The sequence below is a fragment of the Trichoderma atroviride genome, chromosome 1, assembly GCF_020647795.1.
Source record: "Trichoderma atroviride chromosome 1, complete sequence".
Taxonomy (NCBI): domain Eukaryota; kingdom Fungi; phylum Ascomycota; class Sordariomycetes; order Hypocreales; family Hypocreaceae; genus Trichoderma; species Trichoderma atroviride.
In genome coordinates, this window is record NC_089400.1 from 5,683,488 (window position 1) to 5,703,187 (window position 19,700).

Below are 19,700 nucleotides of genomic sequence, written 5' to 3' on the forward strand. Positions count from 1 at the left end.
AAGTAGCTTCATAGAATATTGAAGGCGGGTTTCACAACTGGAAATCCGTGCATGCATCCATCAATAGGTCGCAGACGAGAGAGCATGAGGAATAGTGTCAGATGCGTGTGTGGATGCTGCAAGTTGGTCGACCGAAGCGAAAGCAAGCAGCCACGAGCTCAAATCTGGGCAAATTGGCCGGCTGAGTGGCTAATGTGCTTTTCGATCCATCTTTGATCGCCCGCTTGCAGTCCATTATCCTTCCCACGAGGGCAGTATTTACGGCGGAGCATCGTCGTCCGCGTCAATTCCAAGACTAGCGCAGGCTTCCTTCAGTCTTCTTGATAGATGGCGTTTGGCCTTGCTTGGTACAAGCCGCAGTAAGAAGATATGCATGGCGGCAAGTATGTGGAACCTTGAGCGCAGATGATACCCTGGTGGTGAGCGTTATTTTCGCTTGTTGCCGACGAGTCCTTTATTGCGGCGCGGAGAACTTACTTGCCAAATGGGATGATGCTCGTGACTCGTTGCTGGCTGAATCAAGTTGCTATAATTAAACCTTCGCTTCTGGGCCCTCCCGCCACTGGCTGCTCTGCCTTAGATATGCTACTCCCATATACATCATTTCCGTATTTCGCTTGGTCTGGGCTGCAATCTGGCTGCTTCGACTGTCAACTGGCTGGCCGGTAGACGAATCGGCCGACCAGATCGGAGAAGAGGAAAGGGGGGTTGACCGGGGGGGTAAATAGTTTGAGATTAGCCCTCTGAAAGTTCGTTGTGCAAGTAAGCCGTACGAGCACAACTGTAGTGCATCGAGGTGAAGCGCACTTTCTTCTCTTCTGATGATGGCGGTTGGTGTGCGTGGATAGTGTTTGGCTCGCGTACAGGTAAGCCAGAGCTGTAGCGTTGAGCGCCTTTTCGAGATTCCCAGATGCTTTGGCCAGCTCAGATATCATAGATGGAGCTTGGTGGATTATCACGGAACACGAAGGTGACATGGGCAACGCCAAATTCCCAGATCCCATTGCAACTGGCAGTACGCAGCAGTAAGCAATACGGTCAATTCTGCTCTTGTGCCTGAGCATACAAGTAGTGAGATTGGAGCGCTTTGCTCTGTTGTTGATGGCATTTGTAGCACTAACGCCATGCATTGCGTCTTGCCTGGAGCACAAGAGCACCTCCATCAACTTCTTGCACGACATCCGGAGCAGCGCAAGAGCAAGGCCGGTCGCGAGCTGACATTCGATCCCGGTAACGGGAGCGCACGCTGCACCGGGGCCGTTACGGGTCAGCAAACGGCGCTGCGAAAATTGGACTGCGGCTTCCCGCATTTGTGGCTGCCTGTATAGATGCGAGCAGCAAGCTGCGCGAGCACCGCAGGCTGCATATCTGTACGACCGGCACCAGTAGTAGCCTCATTATACGTGCAATCAGGTCATCGGACAGCTTGCAAATCCAGCTTCTGGTCCCCAGCCTTGGACTACAACGCCCTGAGGGCAGTCGAAAGTGGCTTGTCGATCATTTGGCTGATGCGTTAGAAGAGGACGATGAGCGGTGATCAGAAAGAATCAATTCCACGTATAGGCCCAATTCTGAGGAAAACAAAGCTTCTGCGCCTCACAAGACAAACAATTCCATAGCCAAGCCTCTTGGTCCTGCCAAGAGGAGTACCATTGCAAACATTGGCGAGGCGGATTTGACTCAAGGGAAGATCCCATGCTCATATCTGTCGGGAGTTGTGATACTACTAGGTACCTAGTATTGGGACGCAAGGGTGTATTTCGCGTAATATCACTGCCGAGCAGATCAGCGGCAACGGCCAACCCATACAAGCTCAGCAATGCACTCACCACCCACCGTGCTCCGTTCATTACGCCAAGCGGCGATCAAAAGCCATCATCTGCCTTCTTTTAGGTCGTGCTCAATGGGCCTTCTCAGGCGGTGATGCTACACGTACAACTAGCCGCAAGTAATTAGCCCAGAGCACTAGCACTTGGTTGAAATGTGCCAAGGCTTGGTGACACAAACGAACGACGGTGGATGGAGACGGAGGAGATACGCCAGAGACAAGAAACAAAGTCGCAGCCACAGCTCGAGTACGTACCGCAGCGCAGCGATACGCGTGCACCCACTCTCCAGCCCGCAAATACAGGCGAGAAATAAGAGCATATTAGGGAAACATTACGTCCCCCGGCTGGGGGCAGCAAATGAAAAGATGCGGGCGTGATGTCGGGTCGGTCGCCCAGTTTGGACTCGTCTGTGGGATGTGCGTACAGATGATGAAGTTGGGAGGAGTTGACTTGGCAGAGGTTTATCCAGCTTCTTTACCAGGCACAGCGCAGCTGCATTGCATAGCGGGCAGCGCATTAGTTTACAGAGGGGTCTGGCCGCTGAAGGCTCTTGGCGAGCGCATATCGTGGACCAGATACGGCACCTTGAGATTGCGATGGCCGTGCTCTTGGCAGGCACGTATTGATAGCGAAAGTGCATACAGGCCAATGACTAATTTTAGAGCACTCTCCACGCAATGCTGGGCCTCTAATAAACCAGTGAGAGTGAGTAGCCATGATCGAGACGCCTTTCATTTGGGGGTAGGGAGACTCCATTTCTGGAGGTGTGCGTGCTGTCATTGATGGCCAGGCGCTATGCAATCAGTAACGAGCGAAGCGAAGCGAGCCTTGGCGCCAATGCAAAGGGGGGAGCCATGTATACCGCGCGTACCTCGTATCGGGTACTCCATGCCTCGCGCTGGCAGCTATCAGGGCGCCGGTACCATGTACTGCCGAGCGCCAACTTCTACAGCATTGTTTGGAGCACCAGCCAGTGAAAGAAATGACGGATACCTTGCTACTCACGATATTCCTTCATCTATAACTTCGTATATAGGCGGTGATATATGTTAGTAGTACCTACTAGTAGTTTAGCAGCCAAGTCTGCGAGAAATTGAATAGCGGCCGTTAGCATCAATTTCCTGCTGTGCTCCTTGACGTCTTGTGCACCAGTGGCTGTATGTCTTGCCGCTAAAGGCCTTGGCATCGACTCAAGGGACGATGTACTCAGGTACTCGGGAACTTTGCAGTTGCCCTCCACGCAGCGTACCGTGGTACCTCGAATTGTTTCCTGCACTCCTCGCCGGATCCCTTCTTCACCCCCCCTCTGCCTCGATTCTACCCTCCAGATTTCTGGTACCAAATGTGGCCTCGATTTATATACATTGGGGTTTGATTAAATGCCTCCACCTCCCGCGCTCTGGGTCACTCTCTCTCCTCTTTCCTGCCTTGGCCTTGGCTACTTACTACCAGGCTTCACGTCAAGAAGAAAGCAGAGGAAGACAGCAGGAAGCCATCGCTGACTGGGTTTGCCCTGCCAATCCTTTGTTCTTGCAGCTTGTTTCCCTCTCTACTTACTCTTTGGTTTGCCTTGCCAGCTACTTCTCTTCTCTTCTTCCGATATCGATGCTTTGAATCAGAGGCCAGCCTGCGTCGACATTACCAGCCCACCATCCGCCACTTAATGAATACAAGCATGCCATAGCTCTCCAAGTCACCAAGAACAGAGGCAGCGATAAGAAAATAAAGCTCAAGATTAGCCTTTCGGCACAAGGCGTCAAACTCCAACTCCACATCTCCGCCACCATCTCTTGAAATCTCGCTCTTCTCTTAGCATTTATATCACCATCTCCCCTCCTTTCGTTCTCAGCAGCCAATTGTTCTTACTCTCATTTTCAAATCATCTTCGCCCATCTGCGCACCCGCTTCACCTGCCTATTTCAAAGGCCAAGCTCCGTTTCGGCAACACCGCGGACTTGATTCTTTTCGCCTTCCAGTCCAGACTTTGCTGGCTGCTGAGTGGTTGAAGCGCCGACCCAATTACGTCGCCATACCCCCCTCACCATTGGGGAATCCGAATCGAACGCTTCTAGAGAAGGTCCAGCAGCGTTTTGATTCGATCCAAGAACGGCGCCCAGACGCTAAACCAGCAACGGCTGCTTCCTTGTCCTTTTTCTGCTTTTTCCTGCGGCGCCACTTTTCGTGACGCGCATAATATAAACGCAAAATAATATCAAAGGAAAAAAAAAGGGAAAAGGGAAATTCAAGATTCAAAAATCAAACTCCCTTTTTCCGAGGTGCATCGCTCCCCGGCATAGTGGAGCTCAGTGACCCTTGGCCTTCAAAGCGTGCTGTTTTTTACATCGATTGCTGGATCTGCTAGAGCCATGGCGCTTTCAGCATGTCCGGGGCCGCTGGTTTCTCCAGCTTCAGCGCCAGTAGCGCCGCCAGCAGCCGCCCCCCCAGCCAATTCCGGCTCCAGCTAGAGGTGAGTGACTTATTCGCAGTTAGATAAGCCCGGCCTGCATTTCTCATGGATGGATCCTTGAATGGCAATTCAAGCTGTTTCCGCTTTCCTGTTTCTGCTTGTTCCCTCCCTCCTTCAAAAAGAAGCTGTGGCACCTGCGACGCCTCGTTTCTGCTGCAGGTTTTTTTTCTTGGCATGCATCTCCCCCTTCAGTGCACTTTCGCATGCTGCTGAATAGCTTCTTCATATTTTCTCCTCCAAATCCCTTCTTATACTCCAATACCTATTTGAACCCATTCTCCTGTTTCAAACCAAAAAACCCCGAATTAATACTCTATGCTGACACTGCTCTTCAGCGGATAAATGCGCGCAACGGCTTCGGTCCTCTGACATCAGCTCCTACTTCATCCAAACGACGTTGCGCCAACCTCCAGCCGACTTCCCAGACCCAGCTTTCGAGGGCTACGACACTGAAAGCGAAGGCCCCCTCGAGCCTGTTACGCCTGTCAGCGGCCGCCAATCGCGGGATTTCACGTTGAGGCATGCATATGAGCAGGATTCGGACGACCTTGGCAGTGTCAGCTCTCAGCAGCATTCAACCGGTATTACAACAGCTCCAAATAAGCCTGCCATCCTCCCGTCAGTCTTTCGCAAGACGGTAAAAGCAGCAGCATCGCCAGGAGCAGCCTCCTCCCTGCTGAGTCCGGCCTCGGCATCCAGACCAAGCTCCAGCAACTTTGTCTCTCCCGCTCTCTCGGTGCCAGCTGTCTCAATTTCAAACCCGGAATCAGAAACCACAACTTCATCCGCACTGGTGCCTACTTTCAGTAATAGCAGCAAATTTTTTACACCTTTATCCCCTGCTTCAAGCCGGCCCTCTGTGCTGGAACCTCCCTCGCCATCAAGACTCTCCACCCGGCTTTCCATCTCCAGTCTCAGAAGCACAATGACCAACTTCTTTCGTCGTCCTGGTACGCAGGACGCTGCCGTTTTCGATGCGAGCTCGCCTATCCCTTCTGAAGCCTCCTATTTACAGCGGCCCCTGACGAGCAGCGCTCGCCCGGCTACACGTTCAAGTCGCTTTTCTTTAACCCGGTCGTCCAATGCCACTACCCGGTCTAATTCGCCTACACCCCCATCTCCGGGGACTCCTTCTGTCGATAGATTGTCTATTCAGGATGAAAATTCGCTCAGCGAGGACACTAATCTCAAGAAGAAGAACCGTGCGTCAACCGGTTTCAGCCTGCGGGGCCGTGCTGTTGGGTTTGTTGGCACAGCAGTTGGCCGGCCTGGAAAGGCTGTATCGCGCCGTGCTAGTAGCTTCGACGCTGGGAACCGCGGGCCTCTTCCTCGCCAGGGCAGCAACGCCCCCAATGGCCAAACGTATCCTCCTGAGCGGCTCCCTTGGGCAATGCCGCCTGAGGCCGGCACAGGCGCCAAGGCCCGTCGTATGAGCTTGAGTTTGCCCGACGACTTCAACGTGGACGTTGCTGAACTGCAGGATGAATTCGAGTATCAGAGCAAGCTTCTGGGCCGCCACGGCAAGCATCTCGGAAAGGGGGCTGCCTCCAAGGTCTCGCTCATGGTGCGCAAGGGTTTCCCTGGCGAAATGTACGCCGTCAAGGAGTTTCGTAGCAAATCTAGCCGCGAAAGCAAGGCAGAGTACGAAAAGAAGATCAAATCGGAATTCAGCATCGGCAAGAGCCTGCACCATCCCAACATTGTCGAAACAGTTCGCCTGTGCTCAGATCATGGACGCTGGAATCATGTCATGGAATACTGCTCGGAGGGTGACCTGTTTAGCCTTGTGCAAAAGGGTCATTTGAAAGGCGACGCCAAACTCAAGGATCGCCTCTGCCTCTTCAAGCAGCTCGTCCAGGGCGTCAACTATCTCCACGCCAACGGCATTGCTCACCGTGACATCAAGCTTGAAAATCTACTCATTACAAGGGATAGCAAACTGAAAATCACAGATTTTGGTGTCTCCGAAGTCTTTTGTGGCACTCATCCCGGACTTCGTGAGGCTGGCGGCCAGTGTGGTAAGAACATGGGAGAGATCCGGCTCTGTTCTCCGGGCATATGCGGCAGCGAGCCCTACATTGCGCCTGAGGTGCTTCAGAAGAAGGGAAACTACGATGCACGAGCTTTGGACGTATGGAGCACTGCCATTGTCATGATTTACATGACTTTTGGCGGCGCCATCTGGTCCAAAGCCGAGGCTGGCAACCTTCACTACGACAAGCTGGTGGCCGGTTGGGAGAAATGGAACAAGAAGCACCAGGGCGATAAAGATGCCACAATCACAGAGACAGACTACCCCAAGTGCCTGGCCCTTGATATGGGTGTCAATCCTCCGCCTCTGCGGCGCATCTTGCTACAAATGCTTAACCCAGACCCCAACAAGCGCATGTGCGTCTACGACGTGATTACGAGTCGCTGGGTCAAGAATATCGAATGCTGTCAGCTCGAGTCGTACGACGATCCCAAGCTCACAATCGATGCGACAAAGAAAGATTACGGCGCCAAGAATGGAAGCAAAATCTTTTGCCACAACCATTTACCGACCAAGAACTTTGGCAGTCATTCGCTGGGTAAAATGCCAGGGCAGGCCGGCTACTGAGAGACAGCGTGCTACTTGTCAAGGTGGCCCTCGTCTGTTAATATCTGACAATACTCTATCCTATATCCGACCACTATTTTATAACCTCTGTTCATTTATTTAACCTCTCTTCTTCCTCTATTATTCAAATGCATCGCGAATAATGGGCGGCGACAATTAGTCTTTCCTTTTCCCCTTTAATATTCTCACTTTTTTAATGCTTCATCTTTGTTTCAATTCATTTTTTGGGGGGGGAGATGAGTTCTTTTTTATCTCACTTTTTCCTTGGGATTACACTATCCAGGTCAACTGGAGCATTTATTGGAGTTGGAAGGCTGAAACAAGCGACTTGAGAGAACAAAGTCAGCTTGGCTGGTGTTTTGATTGGGGGATTTCATCGTCAATTTACAATTCTTCCACTACGCTATGCTTGCTATGGCGGCCTTTTTATTTTTAAAAGACCCTCTGCATATTTTTTCCTTCTTTTCTTTTTCTTTTTTTTCTTTTCCAACTACAGAGTACATACGAGGGATATATGCGGTCGTAGATTGATCCAACCCTTTCTTTTTCTTTGTCCTGGGTTTCTCTGCATGCATCAAGACGGAGGGATGAGTTTACGCGAGTATCATGATATTTCTATTTTCTTTTATACTTATTGGGATGGGCGGCAAAGTCTTCGAAAAAGAAAGCTTAATAAGCTTATTCTTTATTTAGAATTTCTTGAGTTTATCTTCGTCCTTTGCCTCCAATATATGGAATGGAGATGATGTGGCGATGGCTTAAATAGGCGATAGAAAGTCGTCACAGGTACAAACGCAATGCGCTTTATGCCTGAGAAGAGATACAAATTTTCTCTATTCATAGACTATTGAAGATACCTTAGATGCTTTCCAAACAAATCTCGTTTATAAGCCTTCAATGCAGATTGTTCGTGGTGATTGGAAATGAAGAATCAGCGCTCCTGCGGCTGAAAACGGCATCTTGTCTAACACGGGCCGCCGGCTCGTCATATGTGACGAAATGTTTAACGGCATCATGTTACCTGCCACCTGCTTTACTACCAACGGGTAAGGAGGGAATGCAGCTGTGGTGAGACACAAGGAGGCTTCACGTGGCATGCTTGATTGAACTACAGCAATTTTTGACAATGGCAGATGACGAATGGTACCGTAAAAGGGCCTTTTAGACTATCTAGACTAAGGTATCTAGACTATTGCCTATCTACTGATATTTGATAGTGGTGAGAATGTGGCAAAGAAACGGCTCCTGTGATGGTTGGAAAGCCCGCTAGAGGCGGCCTTTAAAGGGTTACAGCTGCTGGTTTTCTCCGACGTTAGCAAGGGGGGGCAGGACACAGACAGACTAGAGAAGCTCGGTGGGAGCTGAAGGCCGCTTATCCAGCGAGGCAAAAGGAAGAAACGAACAGCATCATCACCAGGTAGGAGCGGTATTACCAACCACTAGATGCTACAGTAGCTGCAAGGCCACGGGCATGGGCATGCAAGCACCAGTAAAGGGCTGTCGCATCGCCTTTGAAATTTGGCATGTGAAGGCATCCAGCTGGAGGGTGGGTTTGATCTTGTGGACACGCATGCGTTGTCGCAGTAGATTCTCTGTCTGCTATTCGCAGTACGGACATCCCTTTTGTTGGCCGACAGAGCGCTTGCACAGAGCGATCGTCCCTCTCCTATTCTGTGCATGAAGCACACAAGCTTCTTCCTCGAAACCCCCTCTCTGCTGGAACGGCGCACAGACGCTGGAAATGATGGTATCGGTGCCGTGTCGGAATCTGGCCGTGAATCCTCGCCCTACGGCATTTCCTCCGTCATCGAGCAGCTCGTGCATTATCTGTGGCACCATGTAGCATGTAGGTACCGTGGCGGCATCGTCGAATTCATGATGGATATGCATCCGTCCCGCTGCCGAGCGAAGGCTGCCGGCTTGGCAGCATGTCAGCCGCAAGGGGTCGGATGTATGTACTTTGAGAGAATTTCCAGCCCGTATCTTTTTTGCTGCGAGGAAACTGGCTGCTATGCTACGCGTCGGTCAGTGACTTCGTTTGCATCTTGCGATATCGGCTGCACGGATTGGGGGATCATCGCTATCAAGGTTCAGAGCACGGATGAGCATTATCAATCCAAATGATGCCGAGCGATCCGACCTATCCATGTGATGCTTCGCGAGCGAGCTAGAGGCTTGATTCGACGTCGTAGGTCGGAAAAAAGACCGCATGCGGCTGCTGAAGCCACAGGTTTGGACGTAGACTGTAAGTATACGAAAGAAAGAACCGCCAGAGATTGGCGCAAACTAAGTAGTAGATAGTAACTGACCAAAACAACCTTTTTGGCCAAGGTTGTCTAGATCGCCCCTACCCGCCGGGTCCCCTCTCCACGACCCCAGCCGCTGCCGATGTGCCGTAGATGGTGTGCGTGATGCACGGGGAGGCTGTTCGTTGGAAGAATCTCATAGGAGGCTCTCTAGATGTATGCGGTACTTGGAAGCGCCTTGTGGGATGCCCTCTGCAAGTAGCAGATACCTGCGCAGCTTGATAGACCTCCAACTCAAGACACTAGCATCCTATAAGAGTTCTTCAAAGGGGCGTGTGCAGAGGGGCACGCATGGGGACCGCTGACTTGGTATTTCAACTGATCGACTGGTAGTACTAGGCCGGCCTGCTTCCGAGATATTTTGGGGGCCAAACGTACCGCAATCTAGACACGCTGCCTAACTCTGGAATAAGCAATGCTTAGCAGGAAGCTTGGAGCAGATCTCCTCGGAGATGGCACCGAAGGGACGGTTGGTGCGCCAAGAAACGGTCGACTTGCAAACCGCCACGAAGACTTGTATGTAAGAAGGTCATGTAGGGAGGCATCCTTCAAGTCCGTACTGCTATGGCCGTCTGTCTGGTTTGCTGGCAACCGGCAATGGCGATACCAAATGTGACGTCAATGGACAGCGTATGCATATGTACGCAATGGAATCTATTTCCGTTACCAAATCTTCTTGTTGTACCTGTAGTCTCTTTCTTATGCGTCGATATTGCGGCTTAGTTGACGATGTAGGGCGGTCGAAACACTTTCTGAGCAGTAGTCCATAGACGAAGACGCGAAATCGAACTTGATTGGCTGGCTCTGGGAGGTATTTTGTCAGTACTAGTTGTATGCAATGGAAGCTTTCTTCGTCCGAGCATATACCTTTGAAGTTGCTTGATTCGAGGTGGCGAGTCGGCTCAAATGCTATCCAGTTATCGGTGCCAGAGTCGAAGTTGTGACCGTAGCGATTTTCAGAGGGTTGCAAGTTTTGGACGTTGGAGATATTTTGAGTATAGCAATGGGAAATCAAAGTCGAATCATCAAGGGGAAATGGTCGTAGTTGGAAATTCGATGATGAAAGAGAGCAGGAGTGGTCAATGTCACATGATACGTCTCGACTGGTGCTGTACAGCTGCCATGCACAAAGGCCCTTTGGTCCTCTTTCAGCGTAAAAGATCTTGATTGGCGCTGCTTATTTTGGGCTTTTTGAGCTTCGACGTTGCAGTTATTGATTCACGAGCCCTGCGTGCTTGTTCGAAGTTCAAAGTTCAAAGTTCAAAAGCCCAATCATTCAATGGACAGGCGGCTCGAAGGAGCTCTGATCAAGCACGTCGTCGCCATCTTCTGCCTAATTTTCTGCTTAGAGCTCATACATTTACTGACGCTTCTGAATAGACAATTTCTTCAACATCAATGAAAAGGCTGACGAAAGCTTTCAGCAAACCCCGCGTCCTCGTTATTCGTACGATTGGCAAAAGTATGTGCCGGGAGAGCAATTACTTCAAACTACGCGCCAGCTCGACCGAACAACACGCGGCAAGGCCATTGGGATGGAAGACGTCAAATTTTGAATGCCTTTGTCCCTGTGGCGAGCGCAGAGTTGCAAGTTCTCGCCGTTACCAATATCGAAGACAAGCTCTGTGATCCTTTGGGCCGCTATTTGGCGCTCATCATGGAGAAGGCTTCGATTCAGCTCGCCCTGGAACTACTGTCGCGGAATTATGGCCTGTATCTATACAAACGCTTGCGAAGAGACTGGGAGCAAAACCAGGTCTCCTGTTTTGCCTGTTGGATTCACCGACGAAATTACAGAGTAACTAGGGGAAGAAGGCGTTGCAACAGCAGAGGCTGGTTCAGAGAAGCCCAAGGGCCAGCCCAAGAGCTCTTCTCCCTTTTGTTAATATTCTTGTGACAAGAATTACCTGGTTTTCTCCCAACGTGACCAATTTCAGCCCATCATCACAGCTAGTCCGTGTCCAGCACCCCGGAGCCCAGCAGCCCATGTACAAGTCCAAATAGCCTCGTCACGCCAAACCTCTTCTTCATATAGTCATCATCCGGTATACTGAGCTGGAACGGGTGGGCTAGATTGCCATTTGATAGCAAAGAAGACGTCAGTTACCCGGATTTTCTACACAAACGACTGACTGCTACCTTTCTGTGGCATGTTCCGATATGGCAACGGATGGACGTTGGTCGAACCCTTGCAAAACGGCTCAATATCGCACCCAGAAGAGGCTTTCGACAGAGCAAGGGAACTTTCTCTCCATCAGTGGGATATAGCTAGACAGATGATTCAAGATGGAATATTAGCCTGTAATCCACTTGAAGGCCCGTCTTATATCTTATTTGGGTAGAGCGTTTCGCAAGACTCTCTGCTATTTGCTACTACCAAACTATCTCGGTTCGCATTAGCAAAAATCTAAAAATCAGAACATGGCTCTGGTATTCTATCGTAGCCTACTTCCAGTACCAGTCGCAAGCCCAAGTGGTCAATTTCCTAGTGAATCATTTACAGAACTTGCGTACAATCTGGAAACTGTGATTATTATTTCCCAATCGCCCCTAATAATATAGCAACCATTTTAAAAGCCTGAATTCATTTGCCTCGATCGCAGCCTGGATGACTTTCCACAACGGAGCATTTTCTTTTTGGAAATCCGTCATGCGAAGCGCGTCAAGATTCATACGATCCATTATGGGCAGTCTGAATTCAACAAATTGAAGCTACTTTTGAATGTAAAAAGTACAACAGAAACGCCATATTATGGATCATTTCGTACTCTGTTTTGTTTACAGGGCAGTCGGGCTGAGTATCCAGCGTTACAGCATCGGCTAAAATCAAGATTTAATTGCCATCTCCAGCTTCTGAGCTCGTGATATGATTACACAGTCGTTTTCAAAAATCATATTATTAATAATTCTCAGCTCTGGGTGCGCGCGACCTCAACAACATCTCCCGCCTCCATCGAGGCAAGCTTTCTAAGAGCTGGTCCACCGTCAGATCAGGCTCACTTTTGGTTGCCACAAATTTCAGCTCTATTGACACTGAGTGCATTTGCAACTGCAAAGCAAAGTAAAAAATAAACCCGCAGTCCATCTCAAATAAATTGAGTAAAACTCGCGAAAAAACCAATCTCAGAGCTCCTTTAGCTCTGCAAAAGTGACGCGCAAGTCAAAGCTGTTACGTCATTGTAGGATTTAGGGCCTGTATCATAACAGTGCATGGTTCGATTTCGACAGCTAGCCTTTGAGCCTCTCTCTTTCAAACTCTCCAGCTCTCGCAACTGAACACGCTATTTGACACTTTCTGGATCGGTGAAATACAGCATTGCTGGATCTGTAAAGATGCAACTCTCTGGACCATCTCTGGTCGCCGTCGCCACCGGCGTTGTTGGCTCGGCATGGCTATCTGGTAAATTCCAATCCTTCCAGTCAAGTTCCCATACTGCCGCAAGGCGATCTGTCTTTTGATTTTCTTCTCATACTCTCATCTAGGAGCCATCATGTCCTTCTCCATTGGAGGCGCGCCCGCTGCCGCCGCAGTGCAGCATTCTTCCGCCAAGATCTGGGCTGAGCTTTACCAGCGAGGAGCTGCGTCTATGCCAAAGTTCGCCATCGGCACCGCTCTCGCCTACTTTGTCGCGGCCTATGATGCCTACGGCGATGGCAGAGCTTGGGGACGCTACTTGGGAGCCGCTGGCCTCACCCTGTCCATTGTGCCCTTTACACTCACTGTCATGAAGTACACCAACGGATTGCTCCACGAGGAGGCCAAGAAAGACGCCAGCGAGAAGGATGACACCTCTGTAGCCCGGGTGAACAAGTTGCTGGATCATTGGACCACCTTGAACTTCATTAGAGGCTCTTTGCCACTTGCAGGAACAATCCTTGCCGCTTTCACCTTTCTCCGCGAGGCATTGTAAAGGTACGAGCACCAGCAACAGCTTTTGAGAAGAGGGCCTGCTAACAAGATCATAGTTGCCGCAGTTGAACGCTTTCTTTTTCAAGAAAATATTCGTTCAAAGGGTGTAAGGTTGTGAATATGATTTGTGGATTCAATTACTCCTCTCTACGTTGCCGGTGTCTGGCAATCTTACTGAATGCATTTGTCGTTTTGAAGTCGGGTTTTGTGATGCAATAGGTTCCCCAATTGGGGTGACAGGTCAGACAGGCAAATGTGTAGGTAGTTACACAAAGATTGGAACAATATTAAGATATGACAAGAGCACTTGTATGCACTTGTGTACCCTCCACTGGCTTTTGCATGAAAGCTGCAGTGAGTATATGACTCTATGTATAGTATGTATTGCCCTAGAAGAAAACAAAAGAAAACCAACGCGAATTCTTTAGGTGTCACCACCAGATATGATTCATGTGTTATTACACCTTTCCATCACACGCGAGCACGACATGAGAGATGAGAAATTAATAGACGCCATATTAACCAATTTGAACTCCACCAAGGATAGATCTACTGTATAGAGTATGTCATTTCAGCGGTGCCGCAAATTAATATCGCCAGCCAAATTCCGTCTTTTAGCTCAATGGTAATACAGCTGGGACTGCTCGTGACAGTATAGCGGCCGCGCCATTTGCTACGAGCAGACCACAACAGAACGGGGGGGATTGCTTCCTACCTGTAATTTTGACTTCATCTTTGCTTTTTGCCGACTGATGGCGTTGATGTGCCAAGGCAGAAATGACCTCTCTAAAATGAGACACACTAAGAGCAAACATTTCCTTCCAGGGATGCCAATCCTCCCTGCCATACTCAAGGCGGCAATGCCATTATTATATGTCGTACGAGTCTAGTCTTATGCTGGCTTATGTAGAATCAGAAAATAATGACTTGGACATTGACACAAGATAACAGTGGCCCGGCCAAAAGGCCCAAAGGCACCGTAGGCGAAGGAGGGGGCTCTCCATCTGTCAAACAAACAAGATCTAGTTCTATTTATCAAGCTATTCATGCCAAATGCACATCGCCGTATGCCAACCACCCTCAACATATACTCTTTCTCTCCTTCGCTTCTCGGCAACTGTGTTATCCGTGCATGCTATCCACTGATCGGTGGGACAAAGCTCATCAAGCTCGATCATACTCCGTAGGGCCTGTGCAGATCTCACGGCTGTCAGCAGCTTGGCACTTACAGTTCGGTCATAGTATCCGAGCTGAATACTATATCGAGCTTGAGGGGCCTTGGTGCTGCAATACTCCGTACTGAAATGGCTCGTGCAGGCTCCCAGTCTACTATTCTATTGAAGCGTGTCAATTGGGCCTGTTCTTTGTGATGGTCCTTGGAATCTCAAGAGCATTAGTATATAATTGTTGGTTGCGTATGACGCGGCAGGAGGCACTGCATCTCTTCGGGGAGAAGAAAATCTCAGAATGCCTCGGCAGGCCCAGAGGTCGACGACAATCCTGAGCTACCCGGCGAAGTAGTAAGAGTGCCCGCAGAGAGACCAAATCTTGAACCGACTTGCAGGATTTTGTGTGACAGAATTCTAGCGGTCAGATGTGACAAGCTGAACTCTGATTCCTATTCGACGCCACATGTGCAAGGAACAAGGTAGATGCAGCGAATATAGCGGCTAAGGAGGGGCGATTAGTCTTTTGCCAGTGTTCCATCTTGATCGAATGCTTTCCAAGGACCGATGGCTTTTTTCCCACACATCTATGTTGGCACGGGTGGCAGACGCTCTGAATATGTGCCCCGTGTACTATGTGTCTCGAATGCTTGTCTCAGTCTTGACGCAGATTTGGCAGCCTGGCGGCAGATCTCACGCTCGACGTCGTTCGCCGCATCAAAGGACGAGACGGCAGAAAGGCAGAGCAGAAGAGGCAGCACTTGTCTCGTCCAGCTTCGGCACAATTCGCGTCTCAATAGTGGCCATTGGGCCGTCCGTGAACATGAATGTAGCAGGAACAAACACTCGGCATGCAGCCACGGGGCGGCTGAATATGCACGGCTTAGACCAAAGCCGGCTCTCCTCCTCTCTACCCCTCCTTGCTCTTGTAGGCCTCTCTCTGCAAATCTTGTCATTCTTTTCTCGGGCGTTTCGGGTGCCATATGCCCTTCCTTCCTTTCGATTTCTTTGCGTATTCTCCCGTGCCGCTATCCATTCGTCTTGCCTTGCCATCGGATGGCTCTGTTCCGCCGACTGGTCTTAATTAGAATGTCTCTTAGCCCCTTGGCAGAAGATCCAGCTTGCCGGATCTGGGGTTACGACCAAACTTTAGTACCCTGGCCTCGGACTCAACCATCATTTCCCGCGGCCGTCGAATCGGATCATTGAAGCGGTGGTGTGGAGCGACTGCCCAGAGAGCATAATGCTCAGCATTTGGAGTGATTTTTCTTCCCTACTTTTTGATTTATGGTTTCTCTTTCCACCTTAGGCAACCATGGTAGATCAGTAAATGCCTTGGGATGAAAAAGATTGTGGATTATTGGAGCCTGGATGGCAAGGTAGAAATCCAGAAGGACTCTTTCTGACGTACAGGCCCTGGACGGAGGGCTTGAGGTCGAGGGCCTTGTCGGTGACGTTGACGACCAGGCGGAAGCCTTGGGACTGCTGGTGAGCAGAGAATCTTTTTACACAGGGTCGATTTTCCACTGCCAGGCTTGCCTTGTATCCAGAGCAATGCTGACTTTATCTCCTTGCTCCAGAGTTTATACGCATCGTCCGCCCAAAGCCAAGATCCTATTTCCTCGCTCCCTAGTGAGATGATTCCACGGCGCTGGTTATCCGCCATCGGTGACAGAGAAGTTAAACAGTCTAGACACGTAAAAAAAAGTTGGCTCCCTTCTTTTTGTTTTGGACAGTGTGAGCTAAGCTCATAACTCATGATATGTACCTGCTGATTCCTTTTCTGGGTTGATAAATGGCAGATCTTTCAAGATATCCAAAATGTTGAGACAATAGGATGCATATTGCTGTATAAAACCCCATAGCAAGCCTAATGCCGTTCAAGACAGTGCAGGCCGCCGAAACAAAGAGAAAAAGCTCGGCTGGACCAGGGGTCATCGGATGGGGTTTCGAGTGGACAGGTGACCTCAAGCATTTCCGGCTGTGGAACTTTCCACTCCGCAGCCCTGATCTGATATTGACGCTCTCGCGGCTTCGCGGGCTGCAATCCATTGAGCTGGCCTCCATCATTCATTCATCCGCCACTCAAAGACTTTTATCTAACAAAGAATTTAGACATGGTGCTGGAAGATGTGACAGAATTGTGAGTTATTGGAGCCTGGATGGCAAGGTGGAAATCCAGGAGGACTCTTTCCCACGTGACAGTCCGAACAACGCAGAGATATAAAAACCAAATCCTGTAGAAATCCCAACTTACCTACATACATGTACCTCTAGAGTGAATCAAGAGTACCTCCATGAATGCCAGAGATAGCAGTGGCATCTCTCGAGTATCGCTTGCTCGACGGCAGCTTTGGTTCCGCCACCTCTCTCCCTGCTTCCAAGGTCCAACCACATGATTGTCTTTGAGCTCACCCAAACGCATCCACGGCTCTGGAAGGACGAATCAGCCGCCGGTGTGCGTAACAGCCATCCAAGACAGCAGGGGTAATATTGGGCGCGCTGTTTCGAGCTCATCTGCGGCGAATGTTTGCTACTTTGCATGCATAATTTTGGCGCCAGCCTCGCGGCTTTTGGCGTCGTCGCTATTGGAATACCCACGCCGCTAAAGCGAGTCTCGAATCCTGCCCGCTCTCTCGCTTCTCTGCTTTGGCATTTTCCCTTGTTCTCAGAGTCCAATTTTTTTTGCTTTGCAGAGATACTGTAAGTTGGACTTACACTGACCAAGCTGCGAACAATTCCAGATACGGAGTCCTCCACCAATCCAAGCTCCACACATGGCTTTCCTGCCGGAGCTAACACAATGATGGGGGCTCCATGTAGGCCTGCCCATGAAGCTACTGCAAGACGGGAGAAGAGAGCCCTGGCACCCGTCAAACTTGTCGCTCGCAGATGGGTCCAAGCCCAAGCCACCAAATTGCCGCGGTCAACCGGTGAGGCACTAGCTAGTGGGCCTAGCTGGGATGTCTGCATCGAGTAGTCTCCAGAGCTGAACGTCTGAGAAACATGAGAGAGACCGGGCTCTTATACGGACTGCCTGGGAGAGTACTGTGGCGAGGGACGATGGTGAGAGTCGGTGGGAAGGCGGGACAGCAAATGCAGCAGGTTCGTCTTTCGCTATGCCATGGAGCAATACCCAAGTATTAATATGGGCTGACATTTCCCCCCGCAATCACAGACCGGGCAACGGGCTCGATGGCCTTGTTCCCTATTCGCTGCAGTGGCTGTATGGCCACCACACTGGAGGGTGCCTTTTGCCATATTTTCTGCCGACACCAATGCGTGGTGAACCCTGCAGCTTTGGGCATGGCGGGCGAATCAAGGAAGCTGAAGCAGACTCAAGGCCTCGAAGCACAAACAAACAAACAACAACGCATAATTGTGGATCGTCCTTGGGGGCCGTCCCGTCACGGCGAGATTCTATTAGTTCGGGGAACATGAAGCCAGCGCAGAGCATGTACGGGCAGCTTCAATATGCCCGTGCGCGTCTTGTTCTGCGAGACAGCCTGATTCTATCCATGTCCCGGGACAAGCTGCCCAATCTTCATTGTTCACGAGTGGGACGCTCGACACCCATCCCTGATATCCCTACACACTGCTTTGCGGCCTTATCATTGCTGTTGACGTAGAGGGCTCAGGTGAGGTGAGTTGTGACTGAGACAGACATTCCTTGCTTGCCATGCATGGGTTTTTGCCGTACAAATTGCATGCGTGTATCACATTGTCTGCCACCCAGTCCCATCTTTGATCCGAAATTGTATTTAAACAAGAGCGGCCCCAATCTTCTCCAACTGCATAGTCCCCCTTGTTTTAATTTCACAAAGAACCATTACGATAGCGGCTCTGGCTTGTTTTTCTTGACTGCTTTGACCAAGTTTTCCTTGACCAGCCTGTACCGAGAGATCGGTCATACGTCCTTTGAAATCAATAACAACCATGCCTGTCACGACAATCCTTCAGCATGCAATAGAGCGGGATACACCTGTGACAGCTGAAGCTGGCTCGGATACTCGTATGAGTAACGACGTGGGTAACGTTTTCCCTGACCATGTTCCAGTAGTCTCCAAATTGGACTCTACTGAGGGCCGTTCCCCAAAAACTCCTCGAGGTTCCAAAAGAAAAAAGACTGCGACGGCAATTTCTTCCAGTTCGTCTCCTCAAACGAAGCAACCGAGAAAGGCCTCTGCGCCTAGACGTCAAAGGGAATCTTGCTTGTCTTCGACCCAAATCGCTTCAGAGACGAACTATTGCACTCTCGCTACTGAAGAGCCCCTTTCTTCCGAGACTCTTTCCCTTGGTGCTTCCTTTTTTGTCCCTTTGGGTCTTTCCAATGGCATGTTCAATGGCATGTTCAACAGCATGGCTACGTATGAACAATCTCCAAAGGGGACGTGGGAGCCTCAATTGACCTGCTACCACACTACGCCGGCATCTTCGACGAACTGGGCCGTCGAGAACCCCTTTCCCAATGCCTATATGGCTGCAGAAGAGGCATTCAATCTCTTCAACGGTCAGAGCACTACTGCAAGCCCTTCCACGAGCCAAAGCAACAGCGAGCAGAGGTCTTCTTTTGCCAGCAGTGCCGGACAAATATCACCTGCTAGCTACTTTACAGCACATTCATCCCCTATGGGTTACAAGACTTTCCAACCGGCATCCGAGGACAGCGCTTCGGCTGTAGGCAATGACACTCCACCTCCTTCTTGAAACAGTTTACTAATAAAAACCTACAGATGGCAGTCATAAGCGAGCCAGCAGACGAGTATTCACCGCCAGCCTACAATCTGCAGCACTTTAATCAACAGGCGGTGACGTGTTCTCGAGAAGAAGAAGGAGCTCTGCACCATGTGTCGGGTGTTCGGCTGGCCGAAATTCCGCAGCCAGGAACAATCAGGCAGGCAGTGCCGACTGTCGAGCAAGTGCCACCTGCACAGGAAAAAGTGATATCAAAACCGCCCACCCCGTCCCAGTCTCGAGCGACTTTGCCTTCTTCATCTCCTCTTCACTCGTCGTCGATGAATTCTTCAGAATCCCACAACGTCGCCACGGATATGATTACCAGATCCCAGTCGAGAACCGCGGCTGCCCGCCAGAGGGCGAAGCAAGAATGGCGCAGACGAACAGCATCTCAGTCGTCGGCGAACTCCCAGGCCGCAGAGGCCTCTTCGCACTCACCTCGAGCTACAACCAGTCAACCAACAGTCGCTGCGTCGGAGCCAGTGGCTGCTTCATCTTCAGGAGGTACTTTGTCTGAATCAGCTGCCGCTTCGTCTCAAGTAGCTGCTTCGTCTCAAGTAGCTGCTTCGTCTGAATTAGTTACCGCTCCATCTCGAGTAGCTGTTTCGTCTCGACCACTTGCTTCTTCTCGACCACTTGCTTCTTCTCGACCACTTGCTTCTTCTCAAGCACTCGCTTCTTCTCAG

General features: G+C 50.4%; 6 protein-coding genes across 6 annotated transcripts; 5 read left to right on the forward strand and 1 right to left on the reverse strand.

Moving 5' to 3' along the window:
- Window positions 1-4,209: 4,209 nt before the first annotated feature.
- TrAtP1_002044 (uncharacterized protein) lies at window positions 4,210-4,814 on the forward strand (the record flags this gene model as incomplete). The annotated part of the gene is made up of 2 exons (XM_014085633.2): window positions 4,210-4,296; window positions 4,632-4,814. The coding sequence occupies 2 exons, from the start codon at window positions 4,210-4,212 to the stop codon at window positions 4,812-4,814; spliced, it is 270 nt and encodes an 89-aa protein (XP_013941108.2).
- Window positions 4,815-5,221: 407 nt separating this feature from the next.
- Window positions 5,222-6,895, forward strand: TrAtP1_002045 (uncharacterized protein; the record flags this gene model as incomplete). The annotated part of the gene is made up of 1 exon (XM_066111281.1): window positions 5,222-6,895. The coding sequence occupies one exon, from the start codon at window positions 5,222-5,224 to the stop codon at window positions 6,893-6,895; it is 1,674 nt and encodes a 557-aa protein (XP_065967355.1).
- A 1,677-nt stretch (window positions 6,896-8,572) lies between these two features.
- Window positions 8,573-9,019, forward strand: TrAtP1_002046 (uncharacterized protein; the record flags this gene model as incomplete). Its single annotated transcript, XM_066111282.1, has 1 exon — window positions 8,573-9,019. One exon carries the CDS (start codon window positions 8,573-8,575, stop codon window positions 9,017-9,019), a length of 447 nt encoding a protein of 148 aa, XP_065967356.1.
- Window positions 9,020-12,461: 3,442 nt separating this feature from the next.
- Window positions 12,462-13,821, forward strand: TrAtP1_002047 (uncharacterized protein). The gene is made up of 3 exons (XM_014085631.2): window positions 12,462-12,601; window positions 12,685-13,114; window positions 13,168-13,821. The coding sequence occupies exons 1-2, from the start codon at window positions 12,535-12,537 to the stop codon at window positions 13,110-13,112; spliced, it is 495 nt and encodes a 164-aa protein (XP_013941106.2). The 5' UTR covers window positions 12,462-12,534; the 3' UTR covers window positions 13,113-13,114; window positions 13,168-13,821.
- A 3,061-nt stretch (window positions 13,822-16,882) lies between these two features.
- Window positions 16,883-17,250, reverse strand: TrAtP1_002048 (uncharacterized protein; the record flags this gene model as incomplete). The annotated part of the gene is made up of 2 exons (XM_066111283.1): window positions 16,883-16,921; window positions 16,996-17,250. 2 exons carry the CDS (start codon window positions 17,248-17,250, stop codon window positions 16,883-16,885), a joined length of 294 nt encoding a protein of 97 aa, XP_065967357.1.
- Window positions 17,251-18,213: 963 nt separating this feature from the next.
- TrAtP1_002049 (uncharacterized protein) lies at window positions 18,214-19,531 on the forward strand (the record flags this gene model as incomplete). The annotated part of the gene is made up of 3 exons (XM_066111284.1): window positions 18,214-18,954; window positions 19,011-19,126; window positions 19,198-19,531. 3 exons carry the CDS (start codon window positions 18,214-18,216, stop codon window positions 19,529-19,531), a joined length of 1,191 nt encoding a protein of 396 aa, XP_065967358.1.
- Window positions 19,532-19,700: the final 169 nt, after the last annotated feature.

Coding starts and splice junctions, on each gene's coding strand:
- TrAtP1_002047 (XM_014085631.2), top strand. CDS start 12,535: ATGCAACTCTCTGGACCATCTCTGGTCGCCGTCGCCACCGGCGTTGTT. Junction 12,602..12,684: donor TGGCTCGGCATGGCTATCTG/GTAAATTCCAAT, acceptor ACTCTCATCTAG/GAGCCATCATGTCCTTCTCC.